The following is a 20,845-nucleotide window of genomic DNA, read 5'->3' as shown; positions in this document are numbered from 1 at the left end:
TGCCATAAATCAATCATCTGACAGACCCAGAACATGCCCACTGCGTTTGTCACAAGTTCCATAGGTTAAAGTGAAACTGTGAAACATTAATGCATCTCTTCTGTTAGATGAGATAATGCACTTGTGGCAATAAAGGCGTCGGAGCAAGGTCTGCACTTTTTATGCATCATCCTCTAATGTGCTTCCGTGTTGCAAATGAAAATGAGGGAGTTGAGGAGCAGGAGTAAATGCAGAGATAATAGGTCCAGAACTGCTGAGGATGTAGGTTTAATGTGCTTAATGCTGCAACTGTTTATATTTTACATTCAATAAGAGTGGTACGTTTCCTTTGTATTCAGGTTTCAAAGCAGCCGGGGTTTTAAAGGAAAGTTCAATAAAAGAAAAGTGTGCAGTGTCTCTGGAGCTTTTGCTTACATTAGCCAGAGTTCAGTTTTATTGTTCAAGCAGTAGAAAACACATCTTCTGGTCCTGAATTGTTCAAGATACTGATTGTGTTTATGTTTGTTCTTCTACTGTCCTATTCTCAAGCCTGGCTGGGCATCAAGCTTTTTTTCTTTCAATATTCCCCCGTATTTTGGCTTTATCTATCCTCAGGGAAGGTGGTCATCATCTCTGACCACCTTCCCTGTCCCTGTGGTTGTCTGACGATGACACTCACACCATGTTTTACTGTAATTATGTATCTAATTTTAGTTTTGCACATAGGCCAAAAATATCTTAAGTTCTGAAGGCAGCTAACTAAGTTGCACTACATTCTATTTAAATGTGTCTGCAAACAAATGTACACCACACTTTTCAGTTTTTAAATAGTAAACAACAGAGAACAAGAATAGTTTTCCTTCCACTTTTAAGTGCTACTAAAATACATTGTTTTGGTTGTAACTTGATAAAAGGGGTAGAAAAAAATGAGAAAAATATGCCAGACATTGAAGTTTCAAATTTAAGCGTAAAGTGTAGATTTAGAGTTCCTCATGTTTACATTCACTAGGTGAGTAATCAATTAATTCCTTCATTTTAATGAGTGAATCAGCTGCAAAATTCACCAGAAAGCACTGGAACTGTCAGTTCACTGTACACGAATACCTCCCAACCATCCTTGCCTGATAAAGAAACTTTGGAAAAGCTGGTCACACAGATGAAACCACATGTGAACATCGAGAAAAGCACGAGAATCAATAAGCAATAACAGATTTCAGGATACTATATGCAGATCATTATTGGTAATTCTACTTCTGTTTATCTTAAGATCATCAAACATTACTCAGTCAATTAGCAACTATCTCGGAAAATTTTAATGTTAATGTATTAATTGCAACTAGGCACCTATTAATTCATTAAGAATGAAGTAATACAATAAAAGAGGACTTTGTGTTGAGAGAAAAGATGTAGAGTGAAAACGTTCCAACAACTATGATGCCTAATCTAATCAAGGTGTTGTACAGTTTGCACGAGAGGGTTTTGCTTCAAGTCAAAGTATCTCTGACATGCCCTTTGCTTAGTGGTTTGATAACTCTATTTGTCTTGTAAATGCTTGGAAACATAAGAAAGACTTCATCAATTCTTTGAGTTATTTTGCTTTTTACTCATAACATTTCGTACAAAAATACTTTTCATAAAAAAACACATTACTAGTTTTATTACAGCTACCATCACCTCGTGTACAAAAATATTGCAGAAATTAAAGTTGAGAAAGAGTGACAAAAGATACAAAAGACAAATGTGGAAAGTTGTACAATGCAATCTGTATGACAATAAAAATACATTGAAAGAATGGAGCACATAAGCAAGAGAACATTTTTAAAGGGGAAGGACATCCTGAACTTTAGGACTCGGCCTGCTCTTTGATCATCCAGTGCTTTCAAACTCACAAACCAAAACAGATTCACACCAATGCTAAATGTCACTGTGATTGCATGAAAATGGACAAACCTGTACAATCAGAGGTTAAATAAACACAGCAGGACTTTTAGTCCTTCCTGAATTTCCATTGTCATGTTTTTGCTGCAGATTCTTTTTTTATAGAGTGTGATCAGCAGACAGCCAATTCAACCAACCACTGTTATTACCTTCAATACAGTATCTTAGGCTGCAAATTCTACAATTAGTGGGAAAATTGCGTTAAAAAGCCATGAAGTAAAGTCATTTATTGCCACAGCAGTATAATCTAACACTGAAAAGTTAAATAAATACAACCTTTCAGTTGATTCAGTGTGGGCATACAATCCAACATGCATTAACAACTCTAACAATTCATTATTCAAAAGCATAAGCGATCCATGACAACCTGTTTCCCTGGAGTATAAATATGATGCGACACAGAGGGACTTTTCTCTTTTCATCCCTCCATTCATTTTCTCCGTTTCTCTTTTCTTCTCTTCAAAATGGGAAAAACAAGAAATTGAAGTAAGGTAGATATGTGTTGATCAACCAGTCAGAAAATGGCTGCACGAAAACAGATGCTAATTGGAACTTTTAATATCCACAGAGATGCGGTTAAAAGGTTTAAAACAACAACTTGGTGGAGGACACAGGTTTATCTTGACGTCGTGCGCTGCGAAAAAAAACAAAACGATGAGGGAGGTAAAAGATCTCAATAAATGCTGAAAATATTTTAGGGTGAGATTATACTGCTGCAATAAAATATAATGTGGAATGTGTTGCACACATCTTCACCAACGGAGGCAGTGAATGCTAAACCTACTGGACAGCAGCCACCTCTAACCAGCAGCAGTGATGATTTGCACATCTTAACCTGAAGGACACTTTTTTCAACATTCATACTGTGTTTGTTTTCTCTACAGAAAGGTTGTTAGCAAGATCATTCCCGCTGGCTCCAAACATAAGACTATTGTAAAGTGAACATGCAAATACAAAAAGCATCACAGCTGGAAGAAACATTCCTCTCCTTTCCTCACCTCCTCTGTTTGTTCAGTCTTGCTAAAATTTGTGGAAAAATCTGAGAAGCATTTCATTCTGCTACCAAAGCAAGAAAATGTTAGAAGTGTTCAGTTTAGTGCTTTATGATTCACATTTTGAATCAGTTGTCTTTTTTTACCAAAAAGGAAAACCATTGACGTTTGGTTTCCAGCTTTAAACTTTCTCAAAAGGAAATAAATGCTTCTCTTGACCCTTCTTCTCTCGCTTTGTCGTCTTCCTCTTCTTCTGTTTGCCTGCATCTGCGTCCTCCTCTGCTTGTCTGTTTTGGGGCCAGGACAGCGCCAGAGTCTCAGCTGCCGTTTTGTCTCCGGGAAGATCAACTTCGACCCCGTCCTCATCGGAGGAGAAACCTCCAGCTTCCTGTCCAGGAGCGAGGCTCCCCAGGCCCTGGCTCTTCTGGCTGTAACGCTGCTTCAGCCTCTCTCTGATCAAGAGTCCCTTCACCAGCAGAGTCCAGCTGGCGATCGCTCTCTTCTCTTTTTTCTGGGAGCCAGAAAGATAGAAAGAAGAAAACAAGATCAAACTGAGTTTTCCAGGGAATTGGAGTTGAAATGGCTGGTTTGTGTTTAACTTGGGAAAAACAAAATGTTACTACTTTTAACTAAAATCCCAACATGGATGGTCAGAATTGTTTACTGTTCTATATTTAACTTGTTAGTTAGCAGTGGATGGATGGATGGATGGATGGATGGATGGATGGATGGATGATGGATGGATGGATGATGGATGGATTGAGATTCAAAAGGATGAATGAATGAAGGTATAAATGGATGGAAGGATGTACAAATGGTTAGATGGACGTACAAATATAATGGTGGCTGGAGGGATGTTTTGATGTTCAGAAGGATGGATGGACGTACAAATGGACAGTCACATCAAACATTTACATAGAGGAATAACAAACATCCTGTCTTTTCCAGACTCGTTCTGACCTCGTGGTAAACCTGAAGTTCAAAACGTCCGCTCAGTAAAAACAAACCCCCGAAAGATCCACACCTCTTTTTCTTTCTGTTTCTGAATCCCCTGGTCTTCCACCCAGGCAGCTCGGAGGACCTCCTCGTCCTCTTCACACACGATGTAACCGTCAGTACTAAAACACAGAGGAATCAATTATTAATTTACTAATTGATCAAATACACAATGAGGAAATTCAAAAAGGGAAAGCTGGAGCTTGTAGGTGCGAGTAAAGTATCTGCTGTTGTTGTGGCAGTGTGTGTAAGCCCGCCGTTGGGTCTTACACAGCGTGGGAGTATCCTCCGTGGTAGTCGAATCCCGTGACTGCAGGCGCAGCATCCAGGTCCAGCTTCCTAGCTACGCGGTGCAGGTTGGGCAGCCTCAGGTGAACGCAGCCCACCGGGATCATACAGGCTTTAAACAGGTAGACGTTACCATAATCATTACGGGGGACCTGAAAGGGGCGCAAGGGGAGAAAATAACAGGAGAATTATGCCGAAAATGTTGCATGTTTCTCTTTTAATTTGCCCTTTTTAAATGGCGTCGGACACACTGTTGGTGGGATTTTACAGATGTACACAATAACACTTTCATTGTGACGCAGGAACGTTGCCAGGGCGTAGATATATTTTGTTTTGATAGAGAATATAAAAGAATTCACAAGTGAACAGAGAGATTTGCGAGCTGAGAGTTAATCTGTGTGGAGAGAAGTTTTGCGCGTGAGGAGAAAGTCAGAGTGCAAGTACAAAGATTTGAGAGCACATCTGAAAGACAGCACAAGTTTAAAGTGCAAGCATTACAGTTTTGAGAACAAAGAAATGAAACTTTCAAATTGAAAATGTGTGCTCTTGACTTATGGCAGTAAAATTTCCCCATAAACGTGTCAGTATTGGCTTTCTTCTGGGCCACTGGGACACAGAAATCAAATTTCTTCAAGTGCTTCTTTATTCTGTGATTTACAAGCAGGTGGACAACTTTTAATGCTTTTTTTTGCATCTTGAATAATCGCCTTTTCAGTTATGATGGAAATTTTAGTTGTTTCCAATAATTTCCCACGTGTTGCAATTACATGTTCTCAAAAAAATTGCCAAGCAAAATAAGAATCAGAAATTCTATCAGGGTTTGCAAACATATGAGCACAACTGTGTGTTTCTCCTGGAGGCAGCTACCTTCCCATCCACAGCTATGGGTGGCTGGTATTCTTCAGTCTGCCATTCTCCAAACAGAGGAAGATCATTCTCGTTCTTCGTCTCAGACATCATCCTGGCTTTTCTGGAACGGTTGGAAAAGCCTTTCACCATCTGATAAGGAAGGAATAATTAACGGGAATTTTTAAAAGAGGTTGCAAGTGGATGTCGATCGGACACGTCTAGAACGTAAGAGAAGAACTAGATGCTGGGGTGTCACCTTGTACGGCTCCTCTCCAAGTCGAACAGTTCTAGCTTCCTTCAGCCAGGTTTCTCTGGAGTGGAGGGTGTGCACACAATCTCTAACAAAGGTGACGACAGAAATATTATTTTTCTTCCCCCCATTTAAAAAATCATTTTCATGCTGGCAAAGTGAAACCACCAGATGGAGTCACTCATGATTGATGATGACAGAAAATGAAAAGGCATTACATTATTCCTGTTTAAAACTTTATTAGTGGTACTAAAATTAGCTAAATGTTGTGTTGGAGGAAGGAAACACAAATTGCATTTAGACTATTATTTTTATTGTCTACTTATGTAGGTTTTAGTTAACAGCAAGATATCTCTGTCAAAGAAAGAAATAAAAATTGCTTCAGTCAAACATGGCTTGTTAGGCTTCTTACTGTTCACTGGTTACCATTCAGGTTTTAGGACTGAATGTTAATTCATAGCATTTAAAATGGGAGAGCACCACAATATCTTAGATGCCATTTGAGACCCTGGACTCTTTGTGGTCTGGCCTATTCAGAATAAGAAAGATAAAGGAGAAATACGTGTAATCGTGTTTTATTGGACTATAGATATGCAAATAAAATGAGCTAAGATGCTTTTATTTTTCTCTTTTACCCTAATTTGTCTTTAAAAATGTATCCTACAGTTTTCTTTTTAATATATACTACATGTGTATGAATATAATCATATCCTCTTTATGACTATTTGGGGTATTTGCTCAATAAAGCACCTTACTGAAAACTTTTCAGTGAATTTCTAATAAAGGTGTCATATTAAAATGACATTACCAATTGCCTGACAAGTGGAGAAGAACAGCTTTAAGAACAACACAGCACCATCAGGTGGACACAGAAACACATGGACTCAACAGTTTCCATCTTTAGGGAAATATTTACAGTAGAACCCGAGTCGACCAGCTTGTTCCTGTTTAGAAATGATCTAGTTTTTTGGATTATGCAAAAAAGGAAGCTGAAAGAAACTCCCACCTGCTAACGACTGCATAAAACTCAATTCTGCAAGCTACTGAACATTTTAAATACTCATATCCATCTCCTAGCTTACATTAAAGGTGTAAATGTATAAACATGTGCAACATCTGGATACTAGGTCAATAGGGTAGAACTGACCTGGAGTACACTGGTTCTCCTCTGCAGTATCCGAGCACAGCGGCTGTTGGAGGATAGAGGGCTTCGTACTTCAGCAGGTGCCTCTTTAAGGCGTACAGAGGATGGTTCTTATACTCCAATATGGAGGTCGGCATAGGTTTACTCAGCAGCTTGCTCTGGAGCTGGGAAGGGAGGTGAAATGGTCAAAAATACATAGTTTATTTATGAGTAAACACATAAAGTGTGCATTTTCTTTTCCTTGACAACCTATCAGATCATTTATAATTAACCTGATTTGTCACATTGTATGTAATTTAGCCAAATGTCTGCAGTAACGCCACACTACTTGAAGTGTTGGTCTGTAAAGAACAGCTGGATTTATAATTGGATTATATGACATATTAGCAGACTCCATTTACTAATAAGGTGACTTCTGATGGCAATTGGTTGCACTGGAGTTTATTTAAGAGGTATCAAACATAAACGGGCTCAACAGAAATACCAAAGACACCTTTGGAAAACTATGGATCATTTTCATTCCAGTTCACAATTATTCACATCTGTATTGATTTATCACATAAAACCTCAATCACAGTCTGAGTGAAAATGATTGAGTTACATAGAAATAAATGGTTTTACAAGCACTGGATTTAATAGAAAAAAGCAAATAATTAAAAGAATTTTAAAATGCAACAAAATCAAAAAGAAAATAATTCACAAAGCATTTGTAGTCGACTGTTTGGACAAACCTCTTTCTCCTCCCTTTTGTCCCTCTCGTCCTCTGGGCCCATGAATGGCTCCAGGGTGTCCTCCCACCACTCGTCGTCCACCCGCCTCTTCCGGGACGCCGTCATCCATGTAGGGTCGTACTTCCTTCCCAGGTCCTTCAGGAAGCCGTCTCCGTCCACCGCCACCACGTAGGTCAGCGGCGCGGTGGCGTTCTGCGAGCAGAGGAGGGGAACTCCGACTCCATGCTCCACGTCCACGCACACCCACAAAGACGATTTGTCTAGGTAGACCTCTATCCACTCGTCCGCTCCGGGTCCGTCTTTCCTCTGCCCGCTCCGTCTCTTCGCTCTGTTGCTCATCGTGACTTCTTCTTCATCATCCTCTTCTTTACCCTCCTCCCACTCACCGTCCTCACTTTTCTCCTGCTGTTTCCCACCGGTTCTTCTTCTCTTTAGAGCGCCCGGGGTTCTCGAGGTCTTCTCAGAGCTCTTTCCGTTCCCCGTCCTCTTTCTTGCAGGTTTGGTGCTGGTTTCAAAATCATCCTCGCTGGATTCCTGATGTTCCTCCGCATCACTAGCTTCCTCTTCTTCTTCCTCGTCTCCCTCACTGTTGCTCTCCTCTTTGTAGTTGACCTTTGAGGCGACGCTGCGGCGTTTGGAGTTTTTTGGTCTCTGCCCTCCCAATGACACTGGCTTCTCCTCTTCCTCCTCCTTCATTTCTTTCCTCTTTGCTTTCTTGCCTCCGCTGCTCCCTTTGACCTTCTCACTTTGAGCTCGTCTCTTGGTGCCTGGAGAAACGTTTGTCTCAGGAGAGTTGCTCTTGGAGCTTTCCTGAGGTTCTGCTGCACCAGTTGATTTTCTAGCCCCTTTGGACTGGGAAAAATAGATATTTATGGTTATCTAGAATATGTCTATCAACGTGAAGTTAGCGAAAGGCTTTCGATCACCTTTGAGGGTGGAGGCTTGAAAGGAACTGGGTGCAGAGAGAGAACCAGTCGACAGAAGAGCTGCAGAGACCTCAGGAACAACAGGAAAAGCTGCAGGAAAAACCAAATACATGGAATTAATGCTAAAACTATTATTTACTGTTAATGGATCGCATTGGGCAGGGATAAAAAAAAACCCCAACATGAGTCATCTCCTGGTGGTCTCTGGCTGAGAGGCTCCCTAGTCGCCCCTCCAGGAGAGCCTGAGGGTCCGGACGCTCCTCAGTGGGAAGACTGGGGTCGAGGGTGAAGGTCGCTCTAAACCTAAAAGGGGCAAAAAGGTAGAATATGATTAAAAAAAAATACAATCCTCAATCCTACGTTAGTGGTAAGTTCTGGTCAAATGGATATTGTTGCTTTTACATCTTTAATGGCCAGATGGACTTTATTGTTTCACAGGAAGTCTGATAAATGTCCCTCAACATTGCAGTCATTCACACTCACCACTTGAGGAGTCCAGAGAGGAAGTTCTGGTCAATGTGTTCCCTGGTCACCGTGCAGAAGTGCGGGGGCAGCAGGGACAGAGCGACAGCCAGCAGGTCCGGTTTGCTGCACAGCCTGTTGCGGAACATCCCGTTCGCTAGAAGGCACAGGAGGTGGACCTGAAACACCAGAGGTCAAAGGTCGGTGAAGATCGGAAACCCTTCTGCGCCGACAAATGAGGCCAAAGGAGAGGAGATGTGCACGGTGTTTTCACCTTGTGTGTGTCTATCAGCAGGTCCTTCTTGAAACGCTTCATCATTCGCCTGAGGTACGTCTCAAACTCCGCCTGCCTTTTCTTCCTGGCAGAACGTCAAAAACAAGTACTTGCTTTTAACTCCTAGTCATATAAAATAGAGATATTGCAGTTTGTATATCTGCCATAAAGATTCAAAAACTTAGAACTATAACCATCCGTGTTTAAATTAAAAATGCATGAGACTTCAGAATGGTTAGAGTTCTTTTACAAAGTGCAGCTCTGAGGACGTTTGTCGAATCAAGCCAAATTTACTGGTACGGCGCATTTCAGCAGCAGGGCAGTTCAAAGTCTGTCACATCATAAACAAGAATCACTGTCACTATTTATGAAACAAGCATTTCATTCTGTCAAATGCCATCATCAAAATCATCACGTCAATGCACATCAAACATACTGATCCATGTTCCGTTTACTACTTATACAGGTGGGTTTTTAGCCTTGATTCAAAGGAACTCAGTGTTTCGAATGTTTTACAGTTTTCTGGTTTTGTTCTATTTGTGACCCCTGGACTGATTATGTTGTGCATGTTAACCTTTCAGCAGGAAAAGGCTTCTACGCAGTCAGAGCTATATGCCTATCATTAACGTCCAGTTATGTACTATAATGTCCTAGTCAAAGTCAAGACTCAAAACAAACTGGTTCAGCAAATAGTTGATTTGGAGGTGGTGAGTTAAAAAAAATCCACTCCACACATTTCAGACTGTTGTTCATGAAAGCTTCAGAAAACCAAAAATCATTTTCCTTCCACGTTTCATTTCACTAATTTGGTCTGTTACAGGCCACATTTTAGCATGATAAAATGTGATAAAGATCAAGGAGTGAGAATATTTTAGCAATCATCTGTATGGCTGCTATAAAACCCAAAATTCATGAAATCGTCTATATTTAAAGCCTCTTAATTGGCATGAGGACAGCTGGTGTCCTCATGAACCCATTGACTTGCATGCAAGTGTTTTTGGGGTGAGCGGTAAGGGGTGTAAACTACTATTATTTCAACATTGCAATCACTTTTTGCAATTATTGTAATTAAAAATAACACTAAAGCTAAAATATTTGGAGTATTTCTAATCATTCCTGCACATATCTACTCACTGCTTTCTGACTTCTGCTGTCTCAATCTCGATCTCTACAGGCTGAGACGGCAGGACGGGTTCTGGTGTTTCATCCGGATCCAGCGGTTCGGCCAACTCTGATCCACACACACAACAACAAACCCAGTGTTTTCAGATTCCTTTCCGACCGTCAGCTCACACCTCAAAATCTCAGATTTTCCAGGCTTACCTTCCACTTCCTCCCAGTCATCCTCATCCTCACTGTCGTCATCCTCCTCCTCTTTTTCGTCTTCCTCCTCTGGTTTCTTGGTGCTCTTCTTAAGTGTGGCTGGCGCAGCAGTCAGCATCTCAAAGTCGTCTTCACTGTTAGCCTCCTCCGTGGGCAGAGACTGGAAGTACTTACTTGTTCTACTGTCAGCAGTGGTCTTGGTGGTTGAAGAGGATTTATTCTGTGCTGCACGTCTTGAAGACAAACGTGGTTTGGGGTTGACCTTCCTCTCGATCCTCTGCTCTTTTTCTGGGGGATCATTTTCTAGACCCCCCAAAAAATTGACAATAAAAAATAAAGTACAGTGTCAATCAGAATAAATTTATTGTCAAATAAGCTCATTCAATTTGATTGTTTTCTTTGGATCAATCCATTTTTAAGGCCATAAATCACAAGTTTTTGAAAAGGAACTTAATGTTAGCTGAATTTGAAACTAGTTTTGATCTGTGTTTGGGGTCACTGTCCTGCTGTTTTAACAATCTGACCCAAGCTGACCCCTTCCAGAGACAAAGATTATGCAGGCACTGTGAGGAGGTTAATGCTGAACGTCAACCAAAATGCTGTGATAGTTAACCCAATAAGAGCGGCTGCAAGTATGCAGTATATTGAACCTCTGTGGCTTCAAAAAATATTGCAACAGATCAAAACTTGAATCCCAAATGTATCAAAATTATTTGTTGTATGGAAATGAGTTTTAATTGCTTAATAAAATGAATACAATATCCATGTGTACGATGAGTGTGTGTGAACATCCGATCAACATTGCTGTTATAAAACCAGGGAGAAAAACAAAAATAAAACTAATGGACACACCAGCAAGACTATAAAACTCAAATCTTTCATGTTTCGTACCGAAATAAAGTATTGTGCATCATGTTTTGATGAAGTAGAGCACAGATGTGCATGTAGGACAGCAGATCCACTCCAGTAACCATGCACACCATTCATCCATGCACCTGCACCGAAAGCTCAAACTGCCTGCTTATGCCAGCATGAAAATATAGACACATGTGCACAATAAAGGGGAGTTCAGTAATACATTTAATTCAAGTAGGGGGCTTGATTTGAAGCAAACAATCAAATCCCAAAAATAAACTCAATGTATTTCCTGCAAAAATTAATGTGAAAGTTACAATGCTCTGCACAACTGGAAATACGTTTGGATGTCAATTAGAGGTAAATGAACCTATAACACTCACTCCCTCTGCTGCTGAAACACTGATCTCAGACACAGATTTACATTTCTGTTACAGTTTTCTGGATGCCAGCAGCGACCCTTGCAAAGCTGCAGCTGCTGCTGGTAAAAAGCACGTCAGACTTGCACCCCTGACTTTCAATACCTGGAGCTTTCCTCCTGCCTCTCGCCTTTGCTCCTCTGCCCTCGGCGTTCAGCACCTGCTCGGGCTGCTTTGTATGGGCCTCGGTCTCTGCACACTTCCTCCGCTTGGCCATGCCGCCTGCCTGCTGTCCTCTCTCAGTCCACGCGACTTCCTGGAGTTTATTTTGTCGGCTCAACTTTTTGCAGTGGCTGATTTTACCCTGTCCACATGCTCTTTGTGTAACGCAGAAGAGGCAGGCACTTACTCAACATCTTTCATAACATCAGAGACCCCGGTTGCTGGTTTGGGGGCCGGACCGTGACATCACTTCCGCTGGAGTCGCGATTTTGTTCCGCTGGATATAAATGAAAGAAAGAGATGAATTTGCTTCTTCTAAACCACAGGAGTCCAGTGTGAACCAGCCTATATTAAACCTTAAATTATAGCAGAAATGTTTATCAAGTAACTTAAATGCAGCCAGCCTTCGGTAATCTATTGTAATGCTTCATTTAAACACTAAGTGGCAGTGTTGTACCTCATTTTACATAAAACTATCACGAAAAACTTCTTCCTTATGGAAGGCTGTTGTTAGATATAATCAGCACACTGTTGACAAGTCTCGCACTTAAAATGGGATTCTTTCCAACAATAACTGGAATAAAAAGATGTCTAAAATCCACTTTTAGGCATCTTATTTGTTTTCAAAGTCTTAATTGCTGAGATGCATGCTTTCTTTATTTGTCCTTCATTTTGTTCCTGTGTGAATGTCTTTCACTCACTCACTCACTCCAGAGCAGGAGTGATTTCACAGTACTCTCAAAAGCATTCAAATTTAATCAGGAAAACTTTGTACTATGGATTCAGCTAATTCTTAGAATAAAGATGCTTGGAAACAAGATTTTATGTTTACCACAGAGGCGTAACATCTGCGATTCTGCTGCTTTTGGTTAATGTGTGAGATCCCAACTTCATCAACAGGTTTTACTTTAAAATATGATATGAATTGCAGAATGGTACATTTCCTCCTAGTCAATCCATTGACTGACTTTTCCAGGTTCTTGGAAGTATTTTGATTCTGCCTCGAATCAAAATGGCCAATATTCCCATTGATGTTTACCAAGCCTCAAGCTTAAATAAAATAATTTCAGATATCCATAAGACTCTATTCAGTGGTTTTCACACATCCGTTTTATATGAAAAAAGTTTAATTGAAACTTGAATGTATATATTTCTAAAGGAAACGGCACAGTTGAACTAAATTGTTGCAGCATGAATGACTGATTTAACAAACAGATAATAAAGCTACCAAATTCTTTTGACAAGTTAATTCATCTAATCATTGAACAAACAATATTTGCCTCGTTGTATACTTTTACTAAATCAAATGGAGACTTAAAATAACGGATTTAGAAATCTGGAGCACTTCTTTCCCTCATTGTGGATACAAATAGTAACAATGTGAGGTTTCTCTGGAGCTCTTTTCCAGACATCCTTGATGTTCATTCTGATATAAATGCTATTTCCCTACATGGAAAACAGCATTCCTACACACAATGAAATCTGAAACATCAGGAATGTAGATTGTTGACAACACCTTTCACTTTCGGTTGATTTGAAATGTTCATTTTGACAAGAAGAAACTAAATTATGGATATCTGCTCAGAGGATCCTGTCTAATACATAATAAATCAGCTTGCCATGCATGACGACCTTTGAAGCGCTTAAACTGAGTCCTCCTACTCTTGATATTTAAGTGTTATCTTCAATTTATTTCCCTCAGTGACATATTGAGAGCAGTCATTGAATTCTATAAAAAGCGAGCCTCATGATAGGATTCTGCACGGGCAAGGAGTTCATTTTTACATTTATGGCATTTAACTATAAAGAAGTGAATCATGAGCACAGCTGCAGAAAAGCTTCCCTGCTGAGAGACAAATTAAAGTCAATTAAAATCAGCTGTCAGCTATGAAATTTAGCTATTACCTATTGAGCTGAACGCTACCACTGTTTTTTTCAAAACTAGATTACATTATAATAACATGAATCTGGTACAAAGTGGCATCTATAAAAATTGCTTGAACTAAATGTGATACTGTAATTTTAACCCAAGCTTTCGTTATATTGAAATAAAAACCGGTTGATAACTTTTTACAGAGGTGCTTATCATCCCCTCAATTTTTTTTTTAATTCACTGATTTGCAATTCAAATACTGAAAATTTGCAGTGTTTCTTTTCTTTATGCGTTATCCATGAAATGCATGCAAAAGAGAAAACACCACAGACAGCATACACTTCTGGGCAATATTTTTGAGCTGAACAAAAATCACATAGCAGAACATGCTACATACTACTTTGTTCATTTCTTTTTATCTGATTCAATACTATTATCCCTATCAACCCACTTTTAGCATGTTGTGTTTTATGTATTATATTTTCAAGATTTAATAAGAGATTGTTTTTGGCTAGGAAATTTTTTTTTTAGCATTTGATATCAGATATCAGAGCCATTTGTGTTGAGGACAAATGCTCTTCTGCTAAAATGTAGACTAAATTTGGCCAGTCTTTTAAATTTTGTCATTTTCTGTTCAAACCCCTTTTTGCTCCTTTTTTGAAAGCAAATTTTTTTCTATCTCTTTGTTTTCTGAGGGGGAAAAAAGCTCAATTGATCAAAATCAAAATCAGTAAGTCTGACCCCAAGTCAAGCTGAAAATCAATATTGGCTCCTTAGAGGCTGGATCTGTGCACTTTTGTCTGTAACTTTTCCCCAATAACTTTTTTTTGTTTAGATATTGAAAAATACTACATGCTCTCACTGCTCTTAATTTATTCTTGGATGGGAAAAAGAGTTCAGGCTTTAGTTTTCGATGGAGGCGATCCTGGATCAAAGCTGATCAAGAAAAAAAAATTGCCCATCCTAATTTGTGTGTTATTTCCCCATTTGCTTAATGTGTCATTCCTCTCCAAAATAATCAGGATAGAAAACATCTGGATCAAGAGTTCAAACTTCAAGTAAAACCAAAATGAAATCTGCAAATAAAATATCGATACAATTGATTTCATACAATGAGATGAAAAAGATACATCAAACAAGATTAATACGTCACATTTACTGAAGATTTAACTTTAATATGAACAAGTGTCAATAAGAATCACCTGTCAAGTGAAGACATGCTGATCAAGCTAGCACTGAAGGTCAGCAGATTTCATATTCTTTCTGTTTCTTGTGAAAAAATGAATCATCTTCATCAGTTGTTCTTTGATAAAAATATTCATGTTTCTGTCAGGAAGACATCTGGCTGCAAAAAAGAAAAAGAAATCTGTTTAAAATTATCTCCACCAAACAGCTCTCGAAGTTCTCCCACCTGAAACATTGTTTCATCCCCAAGAGATCTCCAAATGCAAAAAGAAAACAAAACAAAACAAAAGCGGTTTGAACTGGAAAAGAGCATGACAGAATGAATTCTTTGGTGACAAGCCTGCGTCGTTCCCCTGAAAGCCTCTCTGTTCTGAATCAATCCAGTCCGCTTCCTCTCAGTATCATTTCCATCCATCTCTGTTGTGATCTGGATCGAACATGTTGGGATGCTGTGGCAGATGTGCGTGCTTCACTTCAGAGAACCGTCTGTCAGCCGATACAGTTGACAGCTTCAGACTGACTCGCTGCAGCAGGGGCCTGATGGGACGAGGAGGGAGGGGGAGGGCAGGGTATTTCCATTCGGAGTGTTTGTAATGGCGCTCAGCATACATATGCATAACTACCGCATGCATACGCATAAACAAATGCAGAAATGTTTATTTGTGAAGTGCATGTGCAAGGATATTTTTCTTCAGAGACAGGCCTCTGAACATGTCTGTGCATTGAGTAGAAGTGTGTGAATGTCGTAAGGATGCGTGTGTGTGTGTGGTGTAAGAGATGAGTTTGTGGCCCAGTGTGCTTTGCTCCCAGCGCAGTGCATGGCTTCCATCCCTATATGAGCCATTAGCACAGTCAGATAGGAATAAAAAGCCATACAGTGAACTGGGAATAGGGAAGACTGCCATCTTTAAAAAAAAACAAGATGACAAAAACTGTGATGATAGAAGGAAACAAATTCAACCAAAAACCACCTCAGGCTAACAGAAGTGGGAAACAGGCAGCAGGTGAAGGACATGGATACCTTCAGAGGAAGACAGGCTGATGCTCTGCCCTCTAATAGATTAATTGAAAATACAGAATAACCCTGAGGCTTTCTTTCTTTTTTTTTAAATGTGCAGGTTAAATGAGAAACGCATGACGAATCATCAAACAGGAGAGATTTTAGGGAGTCAGAGGATTAGGCAACAGGTTAAAAATCCTTATTAGAGGCACATTTCCTTAGGATCATACTGAACGGCGTCTTGTGATCCCTCCTGTGAACAGGAACGTTAGTCATCTGGTAACCGTCATGGACAGTCATATTACAGGTGGCAGAGTTGCACAAAGTCCACTTTTTGACACTAAGCTATCACTAGTTTATTTCAGAAATTTACATTTAAAAATGATCCTCAAATCCTCAAATGATGTGCAAGAACATAGAACAGAAAACAAAAGTCCTTTAAATATCTCTAAACTGGTGTAGTCATGCAAAACTGTTCCCCAGTAAACATGTCCACTCGGTAAAATCGCCGGCATTAGTCTTGTTCTGAAATGAAAGACTTGCGTTATTATAAGTTGGAGGTTTTGTGGCAGCTAATGCAGCTGAAGTCTCAAAATGCAAATACTTTTCCCGCCAGTGCAGAACAGTGGCACCTGTTGTCCTCGTCCACAGGAACATCCTGCTGCATAGAAATCCCCATCAGCAAGTCTGAGGACCTAGTCTACAGAAAATTAGATTAGTATTGTTAGTGTTAAATGCAAATCAGCAGAAAGTTTACTGCAGTGCAAGTTTACGAATCAAAGCACACAACGTTCATTTAGCCGTATCCTCATATGTGGAAGTTGTGTGGAGATCCGACTCGCTCAGATTGTTTTGCAGGTTCTTAACATAAGCGAGATTTAAAGGTGAATCAGACTCATATTGTAAATCACAGTTCTGTAGTTTAGTGCTTCAGCTGCAGGACCGAAACAGCGTCTTCTGTCTACAACAAAATGTTCTTTCTTGACCTCTTTGGCCTTTGAAATTCCAGCACTATTTGAAAAAAAAAAACAAAAAAAAAACAAAACGAGTCAAGATGAAACTGCAATTAAATGAGAGCCAAACGTTTAAAACACAAACCTCTGATTGCCAAGAGCAGGTAAGTTGGGGATTTTCCCCCCTCTCCTTCTAATGAAACAGGTTGAAAACCTCTCTCTCTTTCTTGTCTCGCCTTAAGAGGTTTCACAACTTCAAGGAGCGGATATGAAATAAATCCAATTACCGAGCTGTCAATCAGGCCCTTAATTAGTGCGACCCCAAGCAGACAGAGCGGCATCAAAGCTGGAAGCTCAAAATAGAGGCGACGAGGGAGATCTAATAAATAAACAGACAAAAACCAAAAACAACACAAAAGCTGGCGGACTATTCTGCGAATAAAACCTCGACATTACAGACGCTTCCTCACACCACCTCCTGACGAGCTGCAGCTATTTCTGGATCGAGCAGCAGCAGCAGCAGCAGCTGGAGCAGGAGGGAGACGTGCATCCATGCTTCCTCTGACTCATTTACCGGTGTCTCCTCCTCCTCTTCTGCTCCATCTGCGTCCTCCGTTCGGTTCTTCTGGGACCTCTGAGGCTGTTCCGAACAAACGGAGGTCCGGTTGGTCTCAGTTAGAAATGCCCCCCCACACATACCCCTCTTTTTTTTTTTTTCAAAACAGTATAGGTCCCCTCCCACCTTGCCCTTGTGCGTGGCGATTCTGTCCGGGGTGGGGAGAAAAAAAACAAACAAACAAACAAACAAAAAAACCAAACAAAAAAAAAAAGAAGAAAAAAAAAGAGCGGGATCAGACAGGTGGACGGTCGCCACTGCCACCGGTGGTTGTGCTGGAGAGTCTGACCGCCCCTTTACGCATCTGTGCGTATTCCCATTCAGCGGCGCGGAGGCAAACAGTCACAGAGGGAGAAGCGGAGAAAGTGAGAGCAGGGAGGGAGGTGTGGTGGAAGAGGACAGGAGGGGGGAAAAAAGAGGAGGAGGGATGGGGGACGGGGGGTGTGAGGGTGAGGGTATATGAGGCAACAGCAGCCCACGAGTGAGGAGGAGTCAACTTAGAAATGATGAAAAAAAATAAATAAATAAAATGGTAAAAGCAGGAACAGACCTGAACAGGAGAACTCCATCTCTGTATGTGGATGTGATGCAACGTGAAAAGTGAGTTTATGCAGGGGAGGGGGGACAGATAGAGGGGCTTTGAGAGGAGGGGTTGGAGGTGGTGGGGGGGCTCATGTCGCCGCCTCAGTGACGCTCAGTGTTAATAAAAGCTGGGCACAGGGGCTGAATAGGGCTCTTTTCTGCCTCATTCAAATACCGCCAGAAAGCACTTTCATTCTGCTGATAAAGTAGAGGCAGAGTGTGTGTGGTGGCACGCTGGAGTGACAAAACCTCTCTCTCTCTGTCTGTGTGTGTGTGTGTTCCATGAGCATCTCCATGTGTTTGTCCTCCACCTCCCAGTGTGTCTCCCACTCTGTCTCTTTCACTGGCCTTCACACCCTGAACAAGCAGACAAGCAGAGGAGAGGCTGCAGAGCCGCGTTGTCGGCCCGGACGACCAGAACACACAGGGTTGCCAAAGTATAACACTTCATTTTTGTTCATTTTATGACAAAATTCAGTTTATTTCATTGGGAGTTTATGACAGATCACCATCACCCCCCTTAGATTCAACAGCAGTCTTTCTTCAGGAAAGTATCGTCACCACATGAAGCCATGTTTTACTGAGAGGATGATGTGACGTGTTACTTGCATTGCATGGAGGGAAAAACGTAACAATTTGGTGTCATCGTGTCACTTCCATGAAATTCAGATTTGTGAGAAATGTAACAGATTCTCCCACCTGAGCTGTACATCTGGACAGCTCCTCCACAGTCACTGACTCACCTATCACGTGGACGGCCATGTTTTTTTAGGTTCACAGTTTGGCCACACACTTTCTGTTTTCAGATGATGGATTGAACAGGACGCTGAGTCAAACCTGTTCAAATCAGAGGATTTCTAAAGAATTGAACTTAGGAAAATCAGAGTGAAGTGGACTAAATACAAATACTTACCACACTTTTTCAGATTTCAGCTTGTAAAAACTTTCAAAGAAATCATACTACTCTTTACGATTCAGTTATTTGAAGCCCAGGGTGTCTTCAAACCCGATGGTCTCGCAGACTCGATTCGATTTGGGGACCAAAATTTCAACATTTGTTCTATTTTCAGTTGCTGCACTGTGCCTTTGCACTGCACTGTGCCAAACAAAACAAACTAACTGTTCACCTAACTAAAAAAAAACAACTGAAGGAAACAGCATAAAAACCTATGAAGAAGACACAGCACAACTCCACTCTTTATGAAATGTAATCAAAAATGGAGTAGTGTCGGATTTGAGCGTGGAAGGATTACTCGTTTGTCTTTTGTAAAAGACCAAGAGCATTTGACTCTCATTTGTTTCTGTTATATTTACCCAGAATGCCCTGCTGAAATGTCAGTTCCCTGCTTCTGGAGCGGTCTCTGGTTAGCTTGGATCCATATATGTATCCAACCTACCATCGGTTCACACATCCCCAAACGAATCAGACTTTAGGCAAACAAACTAGAATTTGATTAAAGCAGACTAAACTTACTTACACTAACGTGACAAGATATGAGAAAAAGTTCAACAGCGTGAGTGTCTTTGTACGGCACAGGATTAATGCTCCCATGGCTTGCTTTGCATGATTACTGCTGATAAATCACTAAAATGCAGTCAAAGTGTCGCATTTGTAAAGCAGGAGTTGACCACTCTTGTGCTCTTGTGGGCCTCCCATTGGTCTAAGCAGCTGCCAGTTCGCTTCTGCCTTGGGCCACAACTCTGAAAGGATCAGAAAAGAAGGAAAATAACAAAATCAAGCATGAAAAAAAAAAGGATGAGAGACAGGTGAACACAGAGAGACAGGGCAGAGGAAGAGAGGAACAACAGGAAAAATGTTTTCAGAAGCTGAAAAACAGACATCAAAACGGCTGCAGACAAGACAGACAAGGTGAGAGAGAGAATAAAGTAGGAGAAAAGGACAAGATAAAGGAAAAAAAAGTGAGAACAACACTGCAAGTGAATAAAATGGAAGTTCTTGGTTTAAACCACCCCTTCCTCCCCCTCCTTTTCCTCTTGTTGTCAGGGGCTCGGCTGGAGTTGCATTCCAGCGCGTCGCTCTCAATCCCCGTTACTCCAGGCAACACAGTTCCTTGATCTGGTCCCGCGTCATGCCGGGCAGGGAAGGAGGAGGTGAAGGTGAAGGAGGCGAAGGAGGAGGAGGAGGAGGAAAGGGCTGAACAGGGGATGGCTGAGAAAATGAGAGAAGGAGACGAGGGGTGTAAGAGAGATGAAGTGGAGGGAAAGAGAGAGAGGAAATGAAGGAAGTGTCAGCAGTGAAAGCAGAAAAGAAAAGACGTGTGAAGGAGGAAGTTCATTTGGATGTCTCGTTCAGAAGGAACGAGACATCCAAACGGGGAAAGCTATAAGATGGAAGGGTGAATAAAAAGCGAGCAGGGAATAATGTATTAAGTGAGGCAAAAGAACGAGAAGAAACTAATAAAAAAAAAAAATTGAAGTCTTAATACAGGCACACTCCCACCAGTCCTCCTTCTCGATTAAAATAAAATCACTGTTAAGGATCATTTACTTTTCTTAAGGCCATTAGAGTCAGAAGAGTTTGTTCTGAAACGCCTGGTATAATAAAGTTTAATTAAGTGGAGTAAAAGACAGCGAAAGTGGAAGGTGGCGCGGATGGTTTGCTTTCAAATCACAGATGGTCTAAGTCATATTTTGACAGCTCATGGCAATCGCTTCATAAATGCCTGAGCTCACAGGCAGGTGGGATTCAGACTGAACGGAAAAGTTTGAACAGTTCTTCAACTGAATTATTTTTAGACATAAATTGCATAAACCTGCTGAGCTGTATCTCCGAGATCTGTTTAATGTTTAAGGATGAGAGGACATTTTAATTAATGTGGGTGTCTTAATGAAAAAAAAAAAAAATGCTTACCTTCATGAAACCAGCATTCGTTCTGCTCAAATGTCTCACAAACATCAAGAAATGTTAATTGTTGAGCTTTACTATTCATGTGCTGACAGAGATTCTGACGTGAAACTGTGAAGAGATGAATCTGAATCTCTAATGTACAACCATCTTATGGGTGTAAACATGAATCTAAGTACAAG

The 20,845-nt window shown here is 40.7% G+C and overlaps 1 protein-coding gene across 2 annotated transcripts; it reads right to left on the bottom strand.

Annotated features, from left to right (window-relative positions):
* Positions 1-1,583: 1,583 nt before the first annotated feature.
* xpc (xeroderma pigmentosum, complementation group C) lies at positions 1,584-15,439 on the bottom strand. 2 transcript variants are annotated; one of them, XM_055048615.1, is made up of 15 exons: positions 14,664-15,439; positions 11,532-11,865; positions 10,153-10,455; positions 9,964-10,060; positions 8,830-8,914; positions 8,577-8,734; positions 8,276-8,396; positions 8,094-8,183; positions 7,168-8,019; positions 6,440-6,600; positions 5,299-5,380; positions 5,061-5,192; positions 4,176-4,345; positions 3,934-4,027; positions 1,584-3,420 (listed from the first exon to the last, which is right to left on the bottom strand). In XM_055048615.1, the coding sequence occupies exons 2-15, from the start codon at positions 11,641-11,643 to the stop codon at positions 3,091-3,093; spliced, it is 2,787 nt and encodes a 928-aa protein (XP_054904590.1). In that variant the 5' UTR covers positions 11,644-11,865; positions 14,664-15,439; the 3' UTR covers positions 1,584-3,090. The 2 variants fall into 2 exon arrangements, with proteins under 2 accessions (XP_054904590.1, XP_054904591.1); XM_055048616.1 differs by having other exon boundaries at positions 11,776-11,865.
* Positions 15,440-20,845: the final 5,406 nt, after the last annotated feature.

The sequence above is a fragment of the Poeciliopsis prolifica genome, unplaced genomic scaffold (assembly GCF_027474105.1).
Source record: "Poeciliopsis prolifica strain line A6 unplaced genomic scaffold, Auburn_PproV2 SCAFFOLD027, whole genome shotgun sequence".
In the NCBI taxonomy this organism is placed as follows: Eukaryota; Metazoa; Chordata; class Actinopteri; order Cyprinodontiformes; family Poeciliidae; genus Poeciliopsis; species Poeciliopsis prolifica.
This window is presented reverse-complemented; position numbering and strand designations above follow the sequence as displayed.

Excerpts from the sequence above, each read along its gene's own strand:
- xpc (XM_055048615.1), bottom strand. The coding sequence starts at position 11,643 with ATGGCCAAGCGGAGGAAGTGTGCAGAGACCGAGGCCCATACAAAGCAG. Across the intron at positions 8,397-8,576 it reads CTCTCTGGACTCCTCAAGTG|GTTTAGAGCGACCTTCACCC; the intron begins GTGAGTGTGAAT and ends TGCCCCTTTTAG. Across the intron at positions 8,184-8,275 it reads ACCACCAGGAGATGACTCAT|CTTTTCCTGTTGTTCCTGAG; the intron begins GTTGGGGTTTTT and ends TTTTTCCTGCAG.